The sequence below is a fragment of the Culicoides brevitarsis genome, chromosome 2 (genome assembly GCF_036172545.1).
Source record: "Culicoides brevitarsis isolate CSIRO-B50_1 chromosome 2, AGI_CSIRO_Cbre_v1, whole genome shotgun sequence".
NCBI lineage: Eukaryota > Metazoa > Arthropoda > Insecta > Diptera > Ceratopogonidae > Culicoides > Culicoides brevitarsis.
The window spans coordinates 10,421,601-10,444,910 of NC_087086.1; the positions used below are offsets into that span (position 1 = coordinate 10,421,601).

Genomic DNA, 23,310 nt, shown 5'->3' on the forward strand with positions numbered 1-23,310 from the left:
TAAATTATTAATTATTTTTAAAATTACTTTTACCTTTATTTATTAAATTTTTTTTTCATCACGTGCTTTATTAAAATTTTTAACCACATTTTATTTATTTTTTAAATTTATTTATTATTTTTTTTTATTTAATTTTAATTAATTTTTTTAAATTTTTTTAACCACGTGTTTTTTTTTTAATTTTAATTTTATTTTAAAAATTTATTATATTTTTTTTTAACCACGTGACCTTACAAACCTCCATCAATCCGCTTAATTTTTTCTAAAAATGGCGTTAAAAAGTCGAAAGTGAATATGTTGAATGACGTTCGTTACTCTTCCTTCCTGTAATTTTACAATAAAAATGCGTAAATTGATGTGAACTCACTGTGAACTTGTCTTTGAGCTCGTTCAAATTGGTTTGAAATTAAATCAAGTTCAAGGATTTTTTATAATTTTTAAAAAATTAATTGGTTGAAATAATTTTTTAAAATATTTTAACCTTAGTCTTGTTTTCGATGTCAAATAAGTAACATTTTCTTCAAAAAAAAAAAAAAAATTTTAAAAATATTTTTCTCGTATTTTTACTGAAATTCGTTACCTGTCAAAGACAAGATCTCTCATTCGACGATTCACAAAGCAATCCATTGACACCCGATACACGAGTTTCGTGCTACAGCTGCTTGCAAATTTGCAGTAAACATGTCGGGATGTTCGTCAATTTCAAAACACGTGATGCCTGATAAGTTAGCTGCAGTTCCGGGACAAGCTTCATAAATCGCCGTTCATCAGGGAGTTGCAAGTTAATGGATTGAATGAATGCAACGCGACAAATTTGTGAATTTACCGTGATTTTTTGAATTTGGCAAATATTGATTGTCGATTGTGTCAGGGGGCGTTGTGATACCAAAAGCTGTCATTTTATCGCAGAGATCAAATGGCGACGAGAAAATCAAGAGTGATACATTTCATGTTTTAACGTCGATTTTTTTCGTGTTCGTGATAATCTAAAAAATTAAATAAACAAATTTTAGACGAAAAAAAAAGTTCAAAGGAAAAAAAATGTAATTTTTGTAATTTTTCATTTCCTTCTTCTTCCTTGTAGTCGCTTTTAAAGTAACTTACATTTTTTTTTTTTGACGGTAATGAAAAAAGTTATTTACACAAATCATGTCCTACGCGTCGACATTTCTCTGACACACGAGACTTTTTGCATTTCCTTCAAAAGCTTAGGCAATTTGTGAACTTTTGCTTTGATTAAAATTCAAATCAAAATTAAATGAAACAACAATTTTCATGAGAATCATAATGAATAATTTTCTGTAAAGCTCTGCCTGGGGAAATATTTAAATGGAATTGCCAATGTTGACAATAAAACAAACAAAACATGCAGAGATAAATAGCCTCGAGGCGATTTTCTTTGAATGAAAACTTAATAACACGTTCTGCGATGCTTTCTAGAAATTTTATGAACAATGCAGAAAAATTGCGTAGTACTTTCGAACATGTAAACAACAAGTCGTTTTTTTTTGGATCAAATTACAACCTTTATGAGTCGGAAGAAGTAATGGAAAAAGTAAGGGACCTAAATATGAAAAAATTTAAATAATTAAAAAACAATATTTTTTTAAAGAATAAAAAAATATTTAATTAATTCGTATTTATTTAATAAAATAATTATTTATTTAATTAAAAATTTTTTATTTTATTTTTTTAAAATAATTAATTAAAATAAATATTTAAATAAATTTTAATAATAATAAATTAAAATGATTTTTGTAAATTAAAAAAAATATTTAAAAATTAATTTAATTTTTTTTTAAAATAAATATAAATTTTAAATTAATTTTTTAAAATTTAAAAAAAATAGAATTAATTATTTAAAAAAATTAATAATTTTAATTAATAATTTTTTTTATTTAAATTTTTTTTTTTTCAAATTATTATAATATAATTTTTTAATAAAAATATTTTTAAAAAATTATAAAATTTTATTATTTTAAAATAAAAAATAAAAAAATATAAAAAATGTTAAAAATTTTTAAAAAATAAAAAAAAAATATTACAATTTTAATATAATTTTTTAGATATTTTTAAAATAAAATATTGTGAAATAATAAAATTTTTAAATAATTTTTAAAACTTTTTTTTCATAAAAAATTTTAATTTGAAAATCTAATTTCAGTAAATAAATTTGGATCCCTTTAAAAAAATCACTTTTTCCATCTCCGACCAAAAAACATTCCTTTTATTCAGCAAAATAAAACCTTTCAAAGGAATCCATACAAAAAAGTCTGAAGCACTTTTTCTCTCGAAAAAAAAGAACTTTTATTAGATCAATATTGGATTACGACAAATAAACAAAATTCAATTAAGCCAGTAGTTATTGTCTCTGCAGAATAGGTCAAGCAACGACCTCTTCGAATTGTCGTCTTGTCAACGACCTTTCGTTTCTGTTAAATACTTATCCCACGAAAAAAAAACAGCGAACACAAAACGATGTCAAAACTAATTCATAACGCGTCGTCTTAGTCTCTGTTCCATTATCATATCGTATCACCATGAACGAATATTTACATTTCATCATCATCATCACAGTTCATGACCTTATCTCTGAGTATAAAAGTTTTGGTGTGAGAACTGCGTATCGTATATCAATCAAAAAGCAAATAAATTTGGAATAACATCTGACATGGGTCCCATTTATTGAGCATTAAATACATTAAGCAACAGCGTCTGTGTGTCTTTTTGATTTACACGTGATTCGATTCTAATGCATGCGAGATACCTAAAGTCGTATGAGGAGCGAGATAATGATCGAATCATGTAGAAAAGTTGGAACAAATTTCGTTATCTTAATCACTGGATCAATAAAAAGTTTTTATTTCAATTGAATTGGAGATTGTTGAGTTAGAAAAGTGGAGAGAATTAAAGAGATGCATGGAGTGAGAGATAAATCAATGAATGTAATTTGAAGGTTCAATGATTTATTATTTGATTCGGTTTTTTTATGTAAAGCAGTTTAGTTGTGCCCCATGGTGACAAAGTGTCTTTGGACTTCATGAGTAATTTTAATTTTGAGTAAAATTTTTAAATTTTTCAACGAAGTCAACTTTTTTCAACAAATTTCTTATTTTTGAAACTTTTTTTATCAATTATATTTTGAATTGTTGAAAAATATTAATTTTGATGAAAAAAAAATTAAGAAAAAAATATTTAAATTTTTTTTTTTTAATAATTATCATTTAAAAAAATTTTGAAAAATAAGTCATCAAAATAAAAATTAATTTTAATTAAAAAATAAAATTAAAAAAATAAAAAAAAATTAATAAATTAATTAATTTTAATAAATTAAAAATTTTTAAATTTTTTAAAATTTTTCAGCTCCAATTTCTTTCAATTTTTAGTTCGTTTTTAAAATTAAAAAAAATTATAAAAACTAAAATTTTTTTTCATTTAAAATTATTTTAAAAATTTCTTTAAATTTTGAGTTGAAAAATAATTTTAAAGTAAAGAACCACAGTTTAATTTTATAAAAAAAGTGAATAATATTAATTTTTCAATTCAACTTAAGCTAAGTGTTTCCTTAAAATTAAAGAAAAAAAATTAAAATTATTTAAGTTAATAAAAAATTTAATAAATTTTTATATTCTGTGAAAAATTTTAAAACTTTGAAAAATTTCTGCAAAAAAATCTTCTATTTACACTTGACCATTTAAAAAAAATAAAAAATCCTTGTAAACAACAAATACTTAACAACGGCTTACATCACAAATTCATGAGCCAATTCACCTACTTGTTGTTTCCATTCAACTTTAGCTTAAAATCCTTAATCTCCTTGCCACTGGGCTACTCAACAATTTACTCAAACGACAATCTGTTGTCATCAGATTATCTCTCCGTCTCCATTTTTCGTTTCCTCTCCAAAGTACATATTTTCATAAGAATGAATTGTTAATACTTACAAAATATATGTCTCGAACGATTCAAATTGAAAAGACAAAAACGATTGGTTGGAAACGATAAGAAAATCTGTAATTTGATTGATTAGGACTTAATTCCATTTTACATAATTCAGTCAATTTTACAAAAGTAAATTCTGTCGAATGATGAATGAGCCATTTTAAAAACCAAATATTTGTTCACCGCAAAAAAAAAAAGAAAAAAAAATCTGAAGACAAGGAAAAAATTGGCGACAAATTTGCGACAATTTCAATCCATTTTGCTTTATGACATGCAACGCAGTAAAATTTTTTCGCCTGTAGCAAGTAGATTTTTTTTTACTCAAAAAGTAACAAGACGCACTTCCTGCAGTGTTCAGTCAAATTGGCGCCTTTGGTATAAAAATTATTTGCGAAACATTTAAAAATATATAATCTGATGATGTTCGCAGGCGTCGAAGTAGAGAGCAAAAATCGAGAGAGAGAAGAAAACCGAATACGAGAAAGGAAAAATAAATATTGGAACAGAGACAAAAAAAAGTGTTTTAGGCTGATCCAAATGAAACCTGATAATTTTGTTCCATTCAAAAAGCCAAAAATAGGGCAAAAAAAAAAATAAAAAAATTCGAACAAAAAAAAAATTTTTTTTTTTCAAAAATTTTAAATTTTTGGTATATAGGCTTATATGGGAAGGTCCCAATTGTTAGAATTTTTTTAAAAATTGTAAAAATTTGTAAATTATTTTTTTTTTATTTTAAAATTAATTAATAAAAATTATTATTTTAATTATTTTTTTTTTTTTTCTTTAATTGAATTAATTTAAAAAAATTTTTTACAATATATTTTTTATTTTCATTCATTAAAACAAATTTAAATTGTTTGAATTTTTTTTTAAATCTTAAAAAAATTTATTAAATTATTTTTATTATTTTTTTTTTATTTAATAATTAATTTATTTTATTTAATTTATTTATTTTTTAATTTTTATTTTTTTAATAAAATAATTATGAAATTTTTCTAATTAAATTAAATTTTTTTTTTTCCAATTTTTAATTTATAATATTAATTAAAACTAAATAAAAATAATTTTTAGAATATTTTTTTTTTTAATTCTTAATTTAGTAATTAAAATTCTAACTTGAAAATTTTTTTTCTTTTGAAATTGATTAAAATTTCATTTTAAAACCGAAAAAGTGCCTGAAATTATCCCTAAATTCCTCCTTCAAAGAAATATTTTATTCAAAAAAATGGCAGGGAATGAAAATTTTCCATTTGACGTCGTCGTATCTATGACAAAAATTTATTGACTTACAAAAAACCAGTTCCTTCATTCACGAGTTGTCTAGAACTTGGCGCAACAACAAAGATATAATGTAACAACGGAGAAGAATAAATAAGTAGCAGGAAAGAAAAAGTTACTGAACTTTTGTTGTATACATGAAGAGTGTGTTTTGTCATGTAGTTAGTTACAGTAAATAAAGGAACGACAATCAATGAATAGATCAAGAAACAAGACATAACTAACAACAAAGCTATGAAAAATGATTTTTTCGTGAGAAGAATAAATTTGAGTTTTTTTTTTAATGTTGTCCATCAAGAATTTCAACATTAAAAAGATTTAATGATTTAACCGTTCTCAGTAAAATTATTTATTTATGTGGATGTTTTACAAAAAAAAACTAATCAATATACAATTGCTTGAATGAATTTACAAATTGGTCAAAATTGTTGATTAATGAAATCTGCGAACTTTGAACAACATTCAATAAATTCATTCAAGCGTTCAGTCTGGTTCCGTACAAAATTAAAAAAAAAATTACCGGCTAAGAAATTTTCGGTAAAATATTAACGAAAAAAAAATTAACTTTTATCAAAGCACGTTTCATTAAATCGCAAGCAAATTGGAAAACATGATAAAACAAATATTTGTCTTAAATCCATTTGGATAGACGCGTAACGATGAGCGGAAGGCGAATCTAATAACGAACGATGTCGAATCCAACCTTGAAATGAATATCAATGAACGAAATTTTCTCTTCTCTTCTCGCAATAAACTTGGTAGACATGACACCGAAAAACTTTTACCACAAACGAATTTTAACGCAGACAGACTTAATTCGGGGAATTTGCCGTAATTTGATGAGATTTGGGCTTTGATTTGATCGAATTAAGCTCATTTGATGTGCGATCTTCTTTCGTGGTCACTGCCCTCGTCTCTCGTTTTGTGTTGCTTTAACTGTATATCTTGCAAGACGTTACAAGTTGGAACTCGTATCTTGCCTTTTTTCAAGAGAATTTCACGCGTGCACTTGTTTGGTCACGTTCGAGTCAAACATAAAACGACAACCAGTAAGATATGGAGAAGGAAATGTTGAATGTTGGGGCAGGGGTGTGATTTAATTTAATTTTTGAGGAAAAAAAATATAAAATTTAATTAATTTTTTTTATAATTTTTTGAAAAATTTATAATGAAACATAAAAAAATTTAAAGTTCTGAATTTAAAAAAAAAATAAATTTTTTGGTGATTTAAGTTAACGAAAATTTACAAAAAAAAATATGCATTGGGGCAAAATTTATAATGTGCATTGGGATGAAGTGAAAAATATGTGTAATGGGCAAAATTTTGAAATATGAATTGGGTCAAAAATACAAATTATACAAAAGGTCAAAAATTTCCATATTGGAAACATTTTGATTTTGCCCCTGAATATATTTAAAGTGTTTATCCCAATGCGCATTTTAAAATTTTCACAAATTGATTTTTTTTAAATTTCATCAAGATTAATATTTTTAATTTATTTCTTATACTTTTAATTTATATTTGAAAAATTTTACCCATTGCACATTTTTATTTTTGGACCAATACACAATTTTATTTATGACCCAATGCAAATTCTAAATAATTTGAATTTTTTTTAAATACCCTGAGAGTCTTAGAATTAAAAAAGATTTTTAATTAATTAAAATTTTATTTTATTTTTTTAAATTTTTAATTTAAATTTAATTTTAATTAAAAAATAAAAAAAAAAATAAAATAAATAAATTAAAATTAATTAATTAATTAAATTAAATTAAATTAAATTAACATTTAAAAAAAATTAAAAAGATTTTAAATTATTTTTTTTTCTCAAAAAAAAATTGTCAAATTAAATTTTCCTAAAGGAAAAATTTAAATCAGAAATTTTTAAATAAAAAAAAATTAATTAATTAATAAAAAAAATATATTAAGTAAAAAAAAAAATAAAATCCAAATAACTACACCCCTGACAACGGTTAATGTTCTCCAAAACAGGAATGAACTTGCAGGCAAATAAATACACAACAACAGCAACAAGGAACATCATAAAAGGAAAGACGAACAGATAATTTATTCCATCAGCTGGAAATTGTGCTCAACTACGTCGATATCTCTCTCATTATGTTACGATACACCTTTCCATAGGCACAATATACATAAACGTGACCGTAAATCTCTCGAGAAGGGTATTTAAAACGAGTCTTCTTTTCTTACAAGAACTTTACTTTTTTTTACAAAGTCACTTGAAAAAAAAAGAAGAATGAGAGAGAATCCAATTCAGTACAGCTGGAATCGTATAAGAAGAACCTGTTATTTTTTTCGTCGTCGTTGTAATATTTAACAGGTGGTATAACATCGATCGAGAAAATCACAAAAGTGTAATAAAATAAAAGGAGAAAAATAAAGAGAGAGATTTAAAAAAAAAATAAAAAAAGGCACAGAAGAAGAAGTGAATGAGAATTTAAAAAAAAGAGTACAAACAAATTTTTGTAAGTTCTCAATGTTTAGTCTTACTGCAGCAGTATTTGGATCAAAATCAATTTTTGTTTACTCTACTAAAAATTTCAACAATTAAATATTTACAAGTAACTCTCTTTCCTTTGTTTATATTCAAAACTAAAATACACTCCGTAAGAAATTTTTTTTATTTATTTATTTTATGAATATTTAAAACAAAAGGCATCAAAAGTGCAACGTCAGACAAACAAAAAAAAAATAAATTCATGTCAGTTTTTAAGCTGATTTCTGGAATTTAAATTCAATTTTTTGAAGTGCATTTAAATTTTAATGAAACAAAAGCGAATCAATTCAAACACGAAAGACAAAGAATCTAAATTGGGAAAGACACACAAAAAAAATATCGAAATTGTGAGAAGATGAACCTAAATAAACCAAACAGACACAAGACAAGATAATTGCGTTTATACGACATGATGTCTTCTATTTTTGTTTGTGCATTTCACTGTGCGATGCAAGTGAGTGCAGCATGATTGAAAACTTGTATGTTTAATGCTTTTGCCATCGTTCTGTAAAATGTATATGAAAAAAAAAATTGTAATATATGCGGCTTTCTGTGTGTGTTATAAAAATATAACAGTGATGTTTAACCTAGTTTTTATTGTATTTTATTTTTGTTTCAATTACCGATGACTGCATCGACATCGCGACGTTTGTGGATATTGTCAAAAAAAATGTAGGGAAATTGGTTTTGTCTGAAAATTGCCAGATGTGGTTTGATATTTTTTTTAATTTATAAGATTGTTATTTTTAAGCATTTTAAATAAAAATGGCAAATATTTAAACTTTGACAATATATTTTAAAGGTTAAATTTTTTTTTCAATTTTAGAATATTTTCCAAGTTTTTTTAAAAAATATATTTTATTTAATTTCTGAAGGTTTTTTGACAATTTTAAAAAGATGATAATTTTAATAATTTTTTAATTATTTTTAAATTAATTTGAATTAGTAAAAAGTTTAATTTAAATTAATAATTAATTATAAAAATTTTATTAATTTAATTTAACTTAATTTCAAAAACTTATTACTTAATTTAATTAAATTATATTTAAATTTAAATAAAGTTTTATAAAAATTTTAACAAATTTTAATTGTATTTTTTTACAATTTAGAACTTTTAATAAGCTTAATTTTCACGAATAATTAATTTATAATATAATTATTTTTTTATTTATTAAATTTAATTCTACTTCTGAAGATTTTTCAGAATATTTTTTATAATTTAAATAAAAATTAATTAACATTCATTAAAATTAAATTTTATTAAAATTAATAAATTAAAAATAATTTAAAATTAATTAATTTTTTTTTAATAAAAATAAATTCTAATTTTATGAACTAATTATAAATGAATATTTTTCTAATTTATAAAATATATATATTTTTTTTTAAGAAAAAATTATAAAATAAAATTTTAAAAAAAAAATTTTTTTCTATTTAAGAAAAATAAATTTTTACTTAATTGTTAATATAAAAATTTAAAAAAAAATAATTGCTCTATAATATTTTTTTAAAACTAAAAAAAAATTAAAATATGAATTTGTTACAATTTTTAAATAAAAAATTTCCTGAAAATCAATTTCCGCAATGAAAATTTTCATTGAGACTTCCGATTCTTCCTTGACCAACTTAAAAACTATCGAACTTTGATCTTATCATCTTTTATTTTTTTTAAACCGAACTTGAAAGACATCATGTCAAAACCCAAAAAAAAAAATCAATCATAACATGACAGTAAGGTTACTCTCTTTTTTCCTCTTCTTTCAATGAAGGTCAGTTACTTTTCATCACCCAGACCTCGTTCTCTATTTTTTCTCAAGAATCTGTCCGGAAAATCAATCATAGTTCGTTAGGAAGTAGGAAAAAAAAAATTATTGTCTGTCTGTTGCCAAACAAGAATTCCGTTGACAACCTGCGAAAAGAAAGAAGAAAGCATTTCTCGTCACATGCAGTCCTAAATATAATATAGAAAAAAATTTCTTCCTGATTCTTTCGCTTGTTTGCTCGTAGCGCACACAGAAAAATTCCTTGACGCGCTAAAAATGAACATGCGCCAGCTATTATTACGATGATTGATGTGTTAAAGGTCATATTTCATCATTTATTGACTATTAATTGTCATTAACTTCGTTCTTACTGAAATACACGAGAAACGACTTCAAATTAAATAACAACAAAAATATCAAGAATTTTAGTTATTTATTCACTTACGATCTTCGTTGGCATTTCTTTTGTTCTGGTACATGCACTTTTCGCGTTGTTTTTATTTTTTTTTATGTAAGACTATTATGCGACACTTTGACTAGCTGCGATCGTTGGCACGTCGCATCTTGAAAAAAAAAATAAAAAAAAATGTGTCAATATTCTCCGGTGCCAAAAAACACACGAAGACCTGATACATTGTGTTTTTTTTTTAATTTTTCATCGCTTTCAGCTAAAAATGACACAAAAACCTCTTATTTATCGAATTATTTGTTTTCGAGTTCGATCAGATTTTTTTTTTCGACGAATTTTTGACACAAATTTTTTCTGATGAAATAAAAAATTAGCGAAAGTTCATTCATTCCGCTGCGAAACGCATGCCAAAAATTATGCAATTTTATATCGACACGTCGTCGTGCAGTTTTAAGTCGCGGAATTGTCGAAGACACAGCGCCAACAATTCAACGCAAATAAAAAAAAGTGTCGATTGAATTTGCATATCGCACAGAGAAAAAAGGTACAAATACCCGAGATTTATTTTTAAATCTCGGTACAAATTGGCGAAACGTATTGAACACTTTGCTAATTGCGTGGACGACAGAGAAAGAGTGAAAAAGTGAACAATCGACCAAACAAACGAGAAAAGAAATGTGTGTGAAAATTCTATTTTTAACGCGCGTCACGGTCAAACTATTCGTGATTTATTCATGATGATGAAGAACAGTGACTTGAACACCTGATAAAGTTGCCCATTAAGCACTTTTTTCGCTTTTTTTCTTTGTCAAGCGATGAAATTCCATTAAATTTCTAATATAATGCACATCGTTCAACGGCTTCGTGAACATTATCTCAGTGCAAAAAAAAAATATGAATGAAAAATTGTTCAACAATACGGAAGAATTTTTATTGAAAATCTGGCAAGCAGGGAAAACGAGTAACGAGGCACAGTAGGCGTTGTGTTTTTTTTTTAATAAAAATACTTTGGAAACTACCTTGATGATGAAAGAATTTTCTCATACTCGGTCTGTAAGAATTTTGTGTTTCGCAAACAAAATTAAAGCATTTTATTTTATTTTAATTTTTATCTTCAAATATAAATTTATCAAAAATAATTTTTTTTAAATTAATTTTTAAAAATTTAAAATATTTACTCAATTAATAAAATTAAGTTTGAATTCAAAAAAAAATTAATACATTAAAGTTAATTAAAATTTTACATTATTTTAATTTTATATTTTAAAATAATAAAAATAATAAAAAATAATTTTAATTTAAAATAATAAAAATATTATCAAAAATAAAATTTTATTCAAGCGATTAAAAATTTAATTAACATTAAAAATTCTTTTAAACAAATTGGATTAATTTTTTTTTAAATTAATCATTTTAATAAATAATAATTCAATAGATCTTTATTTGAAAAAATAAATTACAAATTTGAATCAAATTTTTTATTTTTTTTAATTTATTTATTTATTTATTATTTATTTTATATTTAGAGCATACGAAATTTTCTTAAATTTTTTTTTGAAATAATTTTTGATTTTTTTTTTTAATATTAAAAAAAAAATTTAAATTAAACTTTTTTAAAATTAATTAATAAAAATTAATTTAATTGAGTTTAAATTAATTATTTTAATAATTTTTAGATAATTTAATTTTATATTTTTTATGATTAAAAAAATTTCGAAACACAAAAATTTCACAATATGCACGAATTATTTACACATGTGATTATAACGAACACGTTTCGCGACAACAAAGAATTTTTTCACTACAGTGACTGACATCGCGAGGGACATATTTCACGCGAGCAAATAAAGTCTATGCATTGAAAAAATTTCTCGATCCTTCAAAGCGACATTTCGAGCCATGTTTTCCTTGTTCAGCTGACAGCCTCGTTATTCACAATTAAATGGCATTTTATTTTTTCAATGTCAGAATTTCTCTAGAAATTCACAAAAAGGATTAAAAAAATAAAAATAAATATGGAAAATCACAATTATTATTATTAAGTTCGATTCAATGTCAAGAGAGAGAAACATCGACCACCCACTATTAGCTCGTCAATTTTCCTTGTTGAAAGCTTGAAAAGGAAATTAAGCCTCTTTTCATGTTTTACGTCTTTAGTTGAGCGAAGAGCATGACGGAGTGGAAAATTTGTTTGCAATATTTTATTATATTTATTTCAAAATAATGTCGTTTTTGTGGCTTTTCCACGAAAGAATCGAATCGCAATTATTTTATGTGCGTATTTTGTTTTTTTTTTCTACTTGTCATTCTGCTCTCGCCAGATTTTTATCTCTGTCATGTTCCAATATGCAAGTTCTTGATAATTTTTTGAGCAATTTCAACGGAAAAACGAAACTCTCTGGAGGTCAAATTGTTACAAAAGAAAGCTTTTAAGATGGATTAGTTTCTTGTGTTTGAGTTTTTTGAGAAAACTTTTGTTTTTTTTTCTTCGAAACTTTCACATTGACTTCAGATTTCAGCCATGAGAGAAATATAAGGCATTTATCATTTTTATTTAATAAAAATAAAAAAATCAAAATTTTTTATACACATAAAAATTAAATTATTTTTAAAAAAATTATTCAAGTAGAAAGTAAAAAGTTTTTAAAAAATTATTAATTTTTTTTTTTAATTAAAATTAATTTTAATTTTGTAATTAATAATTAAATTTTAAAAATTAATTTTAATTTAAAATTTTTAAAAAAAATAAATAAATTATTTTAAAATAATAAATAAATTAAATTAAATAAATTATTTTTAAATAAATTAAAATTTTATTGAATTAATTTTGAATTTAATTATTTTAAATTAAATAAATTAAATTAAATTAAATAATTATTAAATAAATTATTAATTAATTAAATTTTTGGAAAATAAGAAAATTAAACTTTAATTAAATAAATGGAAAAAAATTATTTGAATTATAAAAATTAGTTATTTTTAAATAATTTTATATATTAAATCTGGGGCAAACAAAAAAAACTTATTACATAAAATTAACAAGAAAATATTTTTAGTCACAAAATCGCAGCACTCTATTACAACAAATGACGCAAATCCACAAACTTTTATAAAACAACTATTTAAAAATTATTAAAAGCTAAAAATAAACTTTTGATAAACAATAATTTGCATGCCATTCATTAAGTACCTCACATAAATGTAAGTCTGCCGAAAAAAATAAAACCAACATATTTTTCTCTGTTCATTAATTTCCCAAAAAATAAAATAAAAAACTGCTTGCGTTATTATCTCTCATAAAATTCCATTTCAAAGGATTCATAAATAAATATGTTTCAAAGCGGAATAGACAGATAGGGTGACTAATCAGTTTCATTTTTCCAACCACGTGTCTGTCACACAAACTTTGCTTATTCATGAGCGAACTCGATTTCACGATAACCATTAAAAAATTTCCAAACAAACAAACTTGCCTAATTCTATATTTTATTTTGTAATACCGGCGGTGTTCTTTTCATGCGGAGCAACGGAGTAAAATATGTTTATTGTGTCTTTTTTCGACTTGAAGGCTTTTGTTGTTGGCTTATGGAGGTATGTTCACGAGTTGCTGTGTGTGTGTTTGGTTGCTCGATTTAATCGCAACAGCGGCAATATTTTTGTTAACCGTAATCCTTAATGTAATTCCGTGTGACGTCAACTAAGACTAGTTAATCACTTTCTATGCTATTTGTGAAAGGAGATGGAGACGGATGGTGATTTTTTATGAAAAAAATATTTTTATCGCATTTAAAAATTAAACCACGTGGTTAAAAAAAATAAATACCTAATTAAAATAATTTTAATAAATTTTTAATTTAATTAAATTAAAAATTAAAAATTAATTAAAATTTAATTAAAATTAAATTAAATTAAAATTAAATTAAAATTAAAATTTAAAAAAAATTAAATTAAAATTAAATTAAAAAAATTAAAATTAAAATTAAATTATTAAATTAAAATAAAAATTAAATTAAAAAAATTAAAAATATTTAAAAAATTAAAATTAAATTAAATTTAAAAAAAATAAAAATTTAAAAGTAAAAAAAAATTAAATTGATTTTTTAAATAATTTTTTTTCTGGAAGAAAATTTATATATTTTTATCTAACAAATTTCCATTTTTTTATTTATTTTCAGTTCTTATCATCGGACAGCACCACAAGAAAAAATTTAGCAGACAACAAAGGAAAAGTACTTTTTATTACGCAACTTTTATTACTTTCGTATTGAATAATATTCACATTAAAAATTCAAACGATCACAAAGAAAGAGCAAAATAAAGAGAAAACAAGTGATAATATTCATCATAAAAAAAACGTAGTGCGCTCCAGAAAGTTAAATGAAAATTTGTATCAAATAAATTGTCATTTTGATTACATCGTTGACAACATTATTATTATTATACGAGAAATATTACAAAATATCATCGTGATTTCAGTCAATAATAAAAATAAAAGAAAAAAAAATATTAAATAATAATAAAAATAAAACAAAGACTAAAAGAAAAGAAGAAGAGAAATAAATTGATTTAATACGCCAATTAAGCGCGAACGAGAATCAATTAATAAAGACGCTACTACTGAAGCATTGTTATTTTAATTGTTCAATCAAGTAAAAAAAGAAAAATAAAAATCTCTACAAATTGAACGCGATCAAGTGAAATGCGTTTTGGAATCGAAAAGTAAACAGAAGCCAAACGTTAAAAATAAAAAACTTTTCTTTTCTCACATAACATAAATTTTTAAATAAAATTTCATCAAAATGCTGGATCGAGGACCAGTAAGTATTATCATTCGCTAATCTCTCCGCGATAAAAAAAAAAAACATTTTATGCGTTTTTGTTTTTCTTTCGACGAATACTTTTATTTACGACTTTTTTTTCGGGAAAAAGTTTGTTTTCCAATTTTTTTGAGTGACTCGCCATAAAATAATCGCTCTCAAGAGTATTTATTTGCCGAATTTGGACGTGTATCTGTTGAAGTTTAAGCAATGCGTTGCCAACCATTAATAAATGAGGATGCTTCAAAATTTGTTTTACGATTTCGATCGTAAACAGAGCAGAAAACTGAAAAAACAGACAGTATAAAGAACATCCTCAACAGTCGACCAAGGACATGCCTGAAAAGAATTTAATGATGTTATTTTTGTGCATAGAGGAGGAAAAAAATGTCGTCATGTACGTGACAGAATTTTTTTTGCGTATCTCCTGACAAGATTTTAAAGTGGCATTCATTTCGATCTGAAGTTGATTTTGGTTGATTGTGGTGTCAAGTGTGATAAACGAAAAAAATCTGTTGAGGATTTGTGAAGAAAAAATTTGATATAATAAATGATTTATGTAGAAAGCAGATATTATTAAAAATTTTTGTAGATGAAAGCAATTATTTTTTTTAATTTTTGTAAATGAAAGCAGAAAATTTGTAAAATTTTTGTAGATGAAAGCATTTATTTTTTGAAATTTTTTTGAATGAAAACAGAAAATTTGTAAAATTTTTGTAGATGAAAGCAGAAAATTTGTAAAATTTTTGTAGATGAAAGCAATTATTTTTTAATATTTTGTAGATGAAAGCAGAAAAAATGTAAAATTTTTGTAAATGAAAGCAGAAAATTTGTAAAATCTTTGAAGGTGAAAGCAAAATTTTTAAAATAAATTATATGAAAGCAGATCAATTTCTGTAGATAAAAGCAGAAAATATTAAAATATTTATAGATGAAAGCAATTATTTTTTAGAAATTTTTTTGAATAACAACAGAAAATTTGTAAAAAAAATTTATATGAAAGCAGAATAATTTCAACCAAAAAAAAAAATTTTTTTAATGAACTTTAACATAAAGTATTTCAAAATATTTGATTTTTTATTATGATGAATCTCTTGCAAATCTTTTTTCTAAGCATCTGAAAAAAAATCATAAATTTTCAACCTTGATCTGCTTTTACCAATCATAATTTCCAACAAAACTAAAAATTAATATGCAATAAAAAAATATTTTATTATTAATTAAATTCATCAAACAAAAAACTCTCCATCAACAATCAACCAATTAGGACAGCAACGATAGTAAAAAGTGAACAACGAAAATTGTATAAATATTTTCATTCCAAGACACTGGATGTAAATTTTCCGTAAAGCACAAAACGTTGCCTGCCAACAAATTGTCAGAAAAGTAAACAAAAATCAATGAAAATACATTCTTTTGCATTTAGATGTTAAAATATTTATTCTTTGATAGTTGTCGTCGTTGCATTTGTCGAAAAGTTTTATCGTCGGAAACTCAATTAAAGTCATGAATAATTAATATTTTTGAACGAAAATTGGTTTAATTTTTTTCTGCAGCAAAAAGTTTAAAAAGTTTGTGCCGCAAGCAAATTCAAAAGAACACAACCGGAAAGAGGTTGATGTCCATAATTGTTAAAAAGTTTGCTCCTTAATTGAACTTTTTTTTCACACTTTTTGTTACGAAAAAAGTTTGAACTTTATTGAACTTTCAGTTATATTTAAACTCATGGAATTAATTAAACGCCTACGAGATTTTTTTTATCGTTTCTTTGCTTAGGTTCTTAATTACGAAATTTTTGTCTAATTTTATGATATAACATGCAAATGTATTATGGACTTAATTTTTATTGAGGGATAATTAGATATTTTCTTTCACAATAAAAGTTAATTTGGGAGGTAGGACGATACCTTTTATTATACTTTTTACCACATTTCGGTCAAAAAAAAAACGAAATTATGCAAGTTTTGTCTTTCGTTGTCATATTTTCTTTAAAAAAGAATTGAGGAGTATGGAATTGTTAAATGAGGAGTACGAAAATGTAAAATTTTAATATTTTTACCGAAAAATCAGCTCAAATTTAATGAATTTTGTTTCATGACGAAGTTTTTAAAGCAATGAAAAGGTCTTCAGACCATAGCAATGCTCCTTCAAACCTCATTTATTGACGAGGAGTATAAAATTGTGAAGTGAGGAGTACTAAAATGTGAAAAAAATGTTAAATTGATAGAAAATTCAAGCAAATTATAAAGAACTGTCGTTATGAACTCGTGAGGAGTACGAAAATGAAAGTTTAAACCATTATCATTAACTCTCCTTTTTTTGACAATAAAGGTATATTCGGTATATTGAATTACCAATCAACGACCCAATTATCAATCTGCTTCTTATTTGTCCAATTTATAAAAATATTTTTTTACACACAATTTAAAGTTGTCGCGTGGTAATAATTTACTGTTGCACGCACGCCTTTACTAAATTAAAGCAATAAATGTCTCTATATGAGCAACTTACATTTTATTCTTTGTCGTGTTTTTTTTTCTGAATATTTGTTGATTTGTCTACTACCGCGCAATGCAATTTGTCTCTTATTCAAACGCAACCAACAACAGTTACACACACATCTCGCATGTTAAAGTCGTATAAGTATTAAGAACAAAAACTGCATTCCAGTCGACCAACTCATTAATATTGCACTTTAGTTTTTTTTTCAGTTTTTGTCTTGTTCTTGAGTTATTCATTCAACAAAAATCCGTTATGGAGTTTGAGTTCGGGAGCTCAAGAGAGACGAGTGACTCACGTGTGTGTGTTATTGATGCGCGCAGATTGTCGCCTTTGTCTCAAGTTGTTTGTAATTGATAATTATTACAAACAAAATAAACATTAATCAATCGCATAAGGGAATGTTGTCAATTGTTGAATAACTCGTGAATATCAACAAAGCTGTTCCGCAATTCATCTTAGAATCGTGGAGATTTTTTTAACAGATGTAATTTTTTTTCTATGTCAACTTGAGCTCGTGCTTACTTGCACATGCATTCATAATTAGGTGATTAATTTGTCATTACATCGACTTTTGTGTCGTCTCGTGTTCCGTTACATTAAACCAAATATGTACTGGTTTTATGTTTCCTACATTTGATATCAATTCAGGGATGTAGTTACTTAAATGTCAGTCCTTGAATATAACACTTTTTGTTAAATTTTCTTTAAATACAGAAAACAGCTTTGGAGTCGAATTTTTAAATTGCTTGGAACAAAATCCTGATTTCATCAAAAGTTACATCTCTGAATATTCACCTCGATGTAATTACAAACTGCAACATCAAACACTCCATCAAAATAACGCAATGAAGTTATTGCAAACTCTCAATCCCTCGATGTGTTAAAATTCATAATAATCAAAAACTAGATAAATAAATAACTAATCTAGTGCACTCGACGCAGTAGGTTGCACTATTTATAAGTCATTATTAGGTAGACGAGTTTAGGCATGCGAAGGAGAATGTCAAACGGAAATGTCGCCGATCCTTGATAAAAAGATTTTTTTTTTCGCCAAGTCATGCATCATCGTCAATCAAATTATCAAGAGATTTGTTTGAAAGACGATACTTACTTGCACTTTTGATATTTGAGTGGGCTGTGCTTCCGATGCGTTATTGTTTCAGTAGGTTATGTAGCGCGCTGTTAGGAAGTACACACGCCAAGTCTATGTTTGAATAAGTTAACATGATTCGGTCTATATTTATCTTCTAATGTGAATAGAGATGGAAATGAGTGGGTGCATGAACCGGTTGGGAGAGAATTTAATTAAAGTTTTGCATGATGAGAATAAAAAAAAAATATTGCGAAGTAAGTTACATTCAATAGTTCAGCTTACTAAAAAGAGCGATTTTAGGGGTTCAAAGTTAAACCTCTAAAATTAATTTAAGAGGTTAACTTAATTCCTTATAAGGATAAATTTTGACCCCTTATTTAAGATTAAATTAACTTCTTGAAAGATTCAAAGTTTGCTCGGTTGCACCACAATCACATTTCGGGTCAGAAGTTACTTTCCATTTGAAGAGACAGTAATTACATTTCCCTTGATTGGTTCTTATTCGGTTTAATTGCGTCCATGATGTTCTGTCTAAATCGTATTCTGGAACTTTTTCAGTTGGATCATTTATTAGAAAACTGTTTACAACACTTTCGTTGGTCCAAGCTAATTTCCATTCTTTTTTTTGTCGAATTCATCAAATGACATCATCCATTCTCGAATAATTTTTCGAGAATTTAATCTTTGTTCTATTTTTTCTTGTAAAATGTCATAAAGAAGGGAGTTTTCATGAAAATTGCAACTGTTCAATAAAGCTTTAATCATGCGTTTTCGTCTCAGATCTGAAGGTACAATATTTGCTAAAACGAAGAGCCATGGTAATAGAGTCGCTTTCACAATCAATACAATAGTATCACAGGTTTTAGTCAATTCGTTGAAAAGTGATCCTCCCTTGTAAAAAACTGAATTTATTTGAAGATTTTGTGATAGTCGTAGTTGGTTATTGCTCCTCAAGGCTGAACTTCGCCGATATGTGACATGTTAACTTTCAGATAATCTGGCAAGAGATCCTTTGAGAGTCATATTGAGGGTCAAATGCTTTGCTTTAGTAAGTTAACACAACTAAAGAAGTAAATCTCAACTCAAATCTAAAAAATAGAAAAAAATATGAAAAATCCAAAGAAATAAGAATACATAGACTTACCAATTTAGAATATTCCAATAATAAGAAAATTTCCATTAATAAGAATCCTTAATTCTTAGCTCAATTTGCTTTCAATTGATATATTGCATTGATTCTCTTCAATTCAACACTTACTTCGGTATTCCGGTTCATCCGAATCCGTTTCATTTAAATTGGCATCCCTAATGGTAATACGAAACTCTATAATTTATGAATGACTTTCGTATGCTGCTTCCAACACTTTGTACTCATATATTATTAAACATTGCAATTTGCAATTCAAGCAAGCAACTTGCCGCGGCGCATTTCAGTAGATAATAACGCATTAAAAGAAATAAATGAGCCTCAAATGCGAAACTTTTATTTATTTATTTTTTTTTTCTTCAAACATATTGTGTTACTTTTTTATGTGTTTATTAGTTTCGCGTTGAATCATTATATTATGCAAAAGAAGTTAAAATTACTTCACGTATTGTTGTTATCATTCATTTGTTACTTAATATCAACTTACAACTTTTTTTCTCCGAAGAAACAAAATTCACTCACGACCACCCCGTGATCTGTCTCTGCAAATCTGTCACTGTTAACGCGACTAATCTAAATTAATTACTCAGCGGAATCTCAAGGTTATGGTAATTAATTATTGTCAAGACACCTTTCTTCAGTAAATGACTTATTATTACTTAACAAAACATGCACGGACAGCTTAACTTGTCAATGCTTGAGATTTTAACTAAAAAAAAATTATTACAACTTTTAATCACTTGTTTTGTGAGGAATTAATTAACCCACTCTCACTTTTATTTGTAAATTTTATAGAGTTCCCTTTGCTAAAGCTAAGATTTATCGTTTTTTCTATTATAATATTAGATTATCTAGATAAACATGAGAAACTTTAACGACACCTGTAATAAAAAAAGAGACATAGATCAAGTCGTAGGTGGAAAAAGTTAAAGTTTTACAAGTTTATGTCTTTAAGTCTGTTATTTTATTATAGAAAAAAACAAGCAATAAAATTTTTAAAACGCATTTTTAAAGAATTTTGATGAGAAATGTTCCTCGAGGCTTGAAGAAATTTCTCGCAAAATTTAATTAAATTTATTTTTTGCGACTTATTTTTTTTCAATGTCATTCTTTTTGTCATAAAACCCTTCTTACCCATGTAAGGAAAAAAAATTATCACTAAAAAGATTTAATATTTTAATAGATTTTTGAAGCCCTTCAAAGACTTGAGTCACGTTTCGTTATGAATGTCAATAACGTCGATAAAATCTAGAAAAAAATCAAAATACGCTTAAAGCTTGAGTAACATTGACACCAAAAATCCTTTCATTTTTTGCTTGTTTTTATTATACTTCACCAAAGAAAGACTTTATAGTTAATAAAAACTAATCGCCAATCAAACTTAATTCAATTTAACGATAATTAACACTGACTTGACGACTTAATTTATGACAATCATCGTTAATTAGCGATTTACAATCGAATCAGGAAATGCCATTACGAGTCCTTTGATTCGCAAGTCCTTGACAAAAATCACGACTTTCAATTTTCGAAATGCGAAAATTCTCGGAATTTTTTTTTTAAATGCGGAAAAACAATTTTCACGTGCATCTGAATAACATTCATAAATTCCAGTTTTATGGTTATTATTTGTTGTGAATGTTATGGGAAAAAAGTCAGGCACGTGCTGTTTAAAAAAAATGTTTAGGTTAATGGTTTTCATCGCACTTTACTATGAGAATAAAATGAAGAATGATGATTCTTTTAGACAGATTTTATTCTTTTTTTCCGAGAAATCCGAAGAATTTTTCATCCCTGGTAATTTTTTCTTTATATTTACAACCAACATGACCTATTTTTGTGACTTTCTGTTTACTCTCGGTGTTTTTACGGCAACATTTGAGGATTTTATGCATGTTAAATGATGGCGTCGTAGCGAAAAAAATTGTCGGAATTGTTTGACGAGAATTCCCGTGGATAATTAACGTGCTGCCAACATGCTGCATACGTTTTCATGCATGTGAATTTAATTAATGTTGAATGTAAATATTTAACCATTTAACAATGATATACAAAAAAAATGTGTGGCAGGAGGAAAAAAATTCTTTTTTCTTCGTAATTAGTTGTTAAATGAATAGTTGAAAAATGAATGAAAAATTTTCACTCAAAGGAATAATTTTCACAGAAAAAAAAAACAAAAACGCCTCGAAATATGCAATTCACATTTTTTTCATTCATTAAAAAAAAGTTACTTACCAGGCGTCTCCATTTTTTCTCTCTCTTTTTGCAGGTTCAAATCGACAACGACAAGTTGCGTCGCGAAACGCGACTCTCCGGGTCACATCTCAACATTTCCAGCTTATGCAGTGGCACACGTAACAATAGCAGTACACGCATCGCTCGCAACAGCATAATCGATTCACATAACAACACGTTGCCGCCACTCAGTCCACAGAGTAACAATAATTCGTCGTCGTCGTCATCATCGACAACGGGAACCAGCGACAGCGGAGACAGCAAACCAAAGTTACCATTAACGCCATCAGGTATGTCTTTAATTTTTGTTTTCCTTTGATAATTATCAAACTGAGATTTTTGGATAATTTTTCGCTATGAATGGAAGAAAGGAAAGAAAATTAGGCAAAAATTGTTCGTTAAAAGTCTTCGTTTGAGAAAAACGCAATGATTATATCATATTTTAATTTAATTAAGTTTTTGAATAAAAAATGCTGAAAAATTTATTAAGTCAAAATTAGTTGACTTAAGCTTAAGTTTAAGTCAATTAAGTTTGACTTAAGTCAAAATAATTTTTTCACTTACGAAATTTTTTAAAAATATTTTTTTTCTCGAGTTTTAATTAAAAATTTAAAATATTTTCTTAAGTTTTCTTAAGTCACAAATTTTTTTTTGCTTAAGTTTGACTTAAGTCAAATGAACTTAATTAATTAACTTAAAAATGAATTGACTTAATTTAAAAGAATTTTATATAAACTTAATTCGAAATTTCGTTGAGAATTTAAAAATATTTAACTTTTGACTTATTTACACATTTTTTTAAACTTAAGCTTAAGTCAAAATTCTTTTAAGTCCGAATCAACTCAAAATATTTAAGTTTAAGTCACACAAGTTTCTTAAGTTTAAGTTATAAATTTTTGCAAATTTTTTTATTTTCTCAACCGCCATCAATTTTTAAAAAAAATATATTTTTTTTATCAAAATGCCCTTAAAACGAAAAAATTAACCGAAAATTCTTCAACGTCGTAGACGAAGAAAAAAAAAAGTTTTATTAATTTAATTACGATCCGTTTCTTACACGAGTGCGCAAGGGAAAACGCATTGCATGGTGTTATCGTCGACACTAAATTTCCTCATGAACCAAACCAAAGGCAGAAAATAAAATAAAAAAATTATTAAGGAAACTAGAACAAACACCCATTACGTGGATTGTTATACCTACCAACCGAAAATTGTACTCGACCAATTATGGTAATTTCTTTTGGGGGTTTTTCTTGCGGTGTTGTTAACTTTTTACTACGAAAGGAAGGAAAAGTACCGCCAAGAATGGTCACATGAGACGAGTGTCGGCAATCGTGTCGGTGACATATTTTTACTTTGCATAATTTTCTCGGGCAATTACCGTCGCCTATTGTTGCACGTCAACTTATTCCGGGTCTTTTTACTGCTGTTGTTTTTTTTTTATTGAAATTCAGTAGATAGGAAAAAAATCGTTAATTTGGTCGCGCAAGTTTAATTAAAAAAGCTTTTATTGACATTTTTTGGATTTTCAGCTTAATGTTTTTTTTCAATTTTACTTGTTACCATGTAAAATTTAAATAAAAATGAAAAATTGAAATATTTTTT

At 25.6% G+C, this 23,310-nt stretch overlaps 1 protein-coding gene across 2 annotated transcripts in view; it reads left to right on the forward strand.

Annotated features, from left to right (window-relative positions):
* LOC134831125 (dual specificity tyrosine-phosphorylation-regulated kinase 2) overlaps nt 1-23,310 on the forward strand; it is a 58,047-nt gene that overhangs the window by 16,466 nt on the left and 18,271 nt on the right. For both annotated transcript variants that reach the window (XM_063844782.1, XM_063844781.1), the window contains exons 3-4: nt 14,087-14,728; nt 21,740-21,995. In XM_063844782.1, the coding sequence (XP_063700852.1) occupies nt 14,711-14,728; nt 21,740-21,995 (274 nt within the window). In that variant the 5' untranslated portion in view covers nt 14,087-14,710. The remainder of the gene's footprint in view (nt 1-14,086; nt 14,729-21,739; nt 21,996-23,310) is intronic.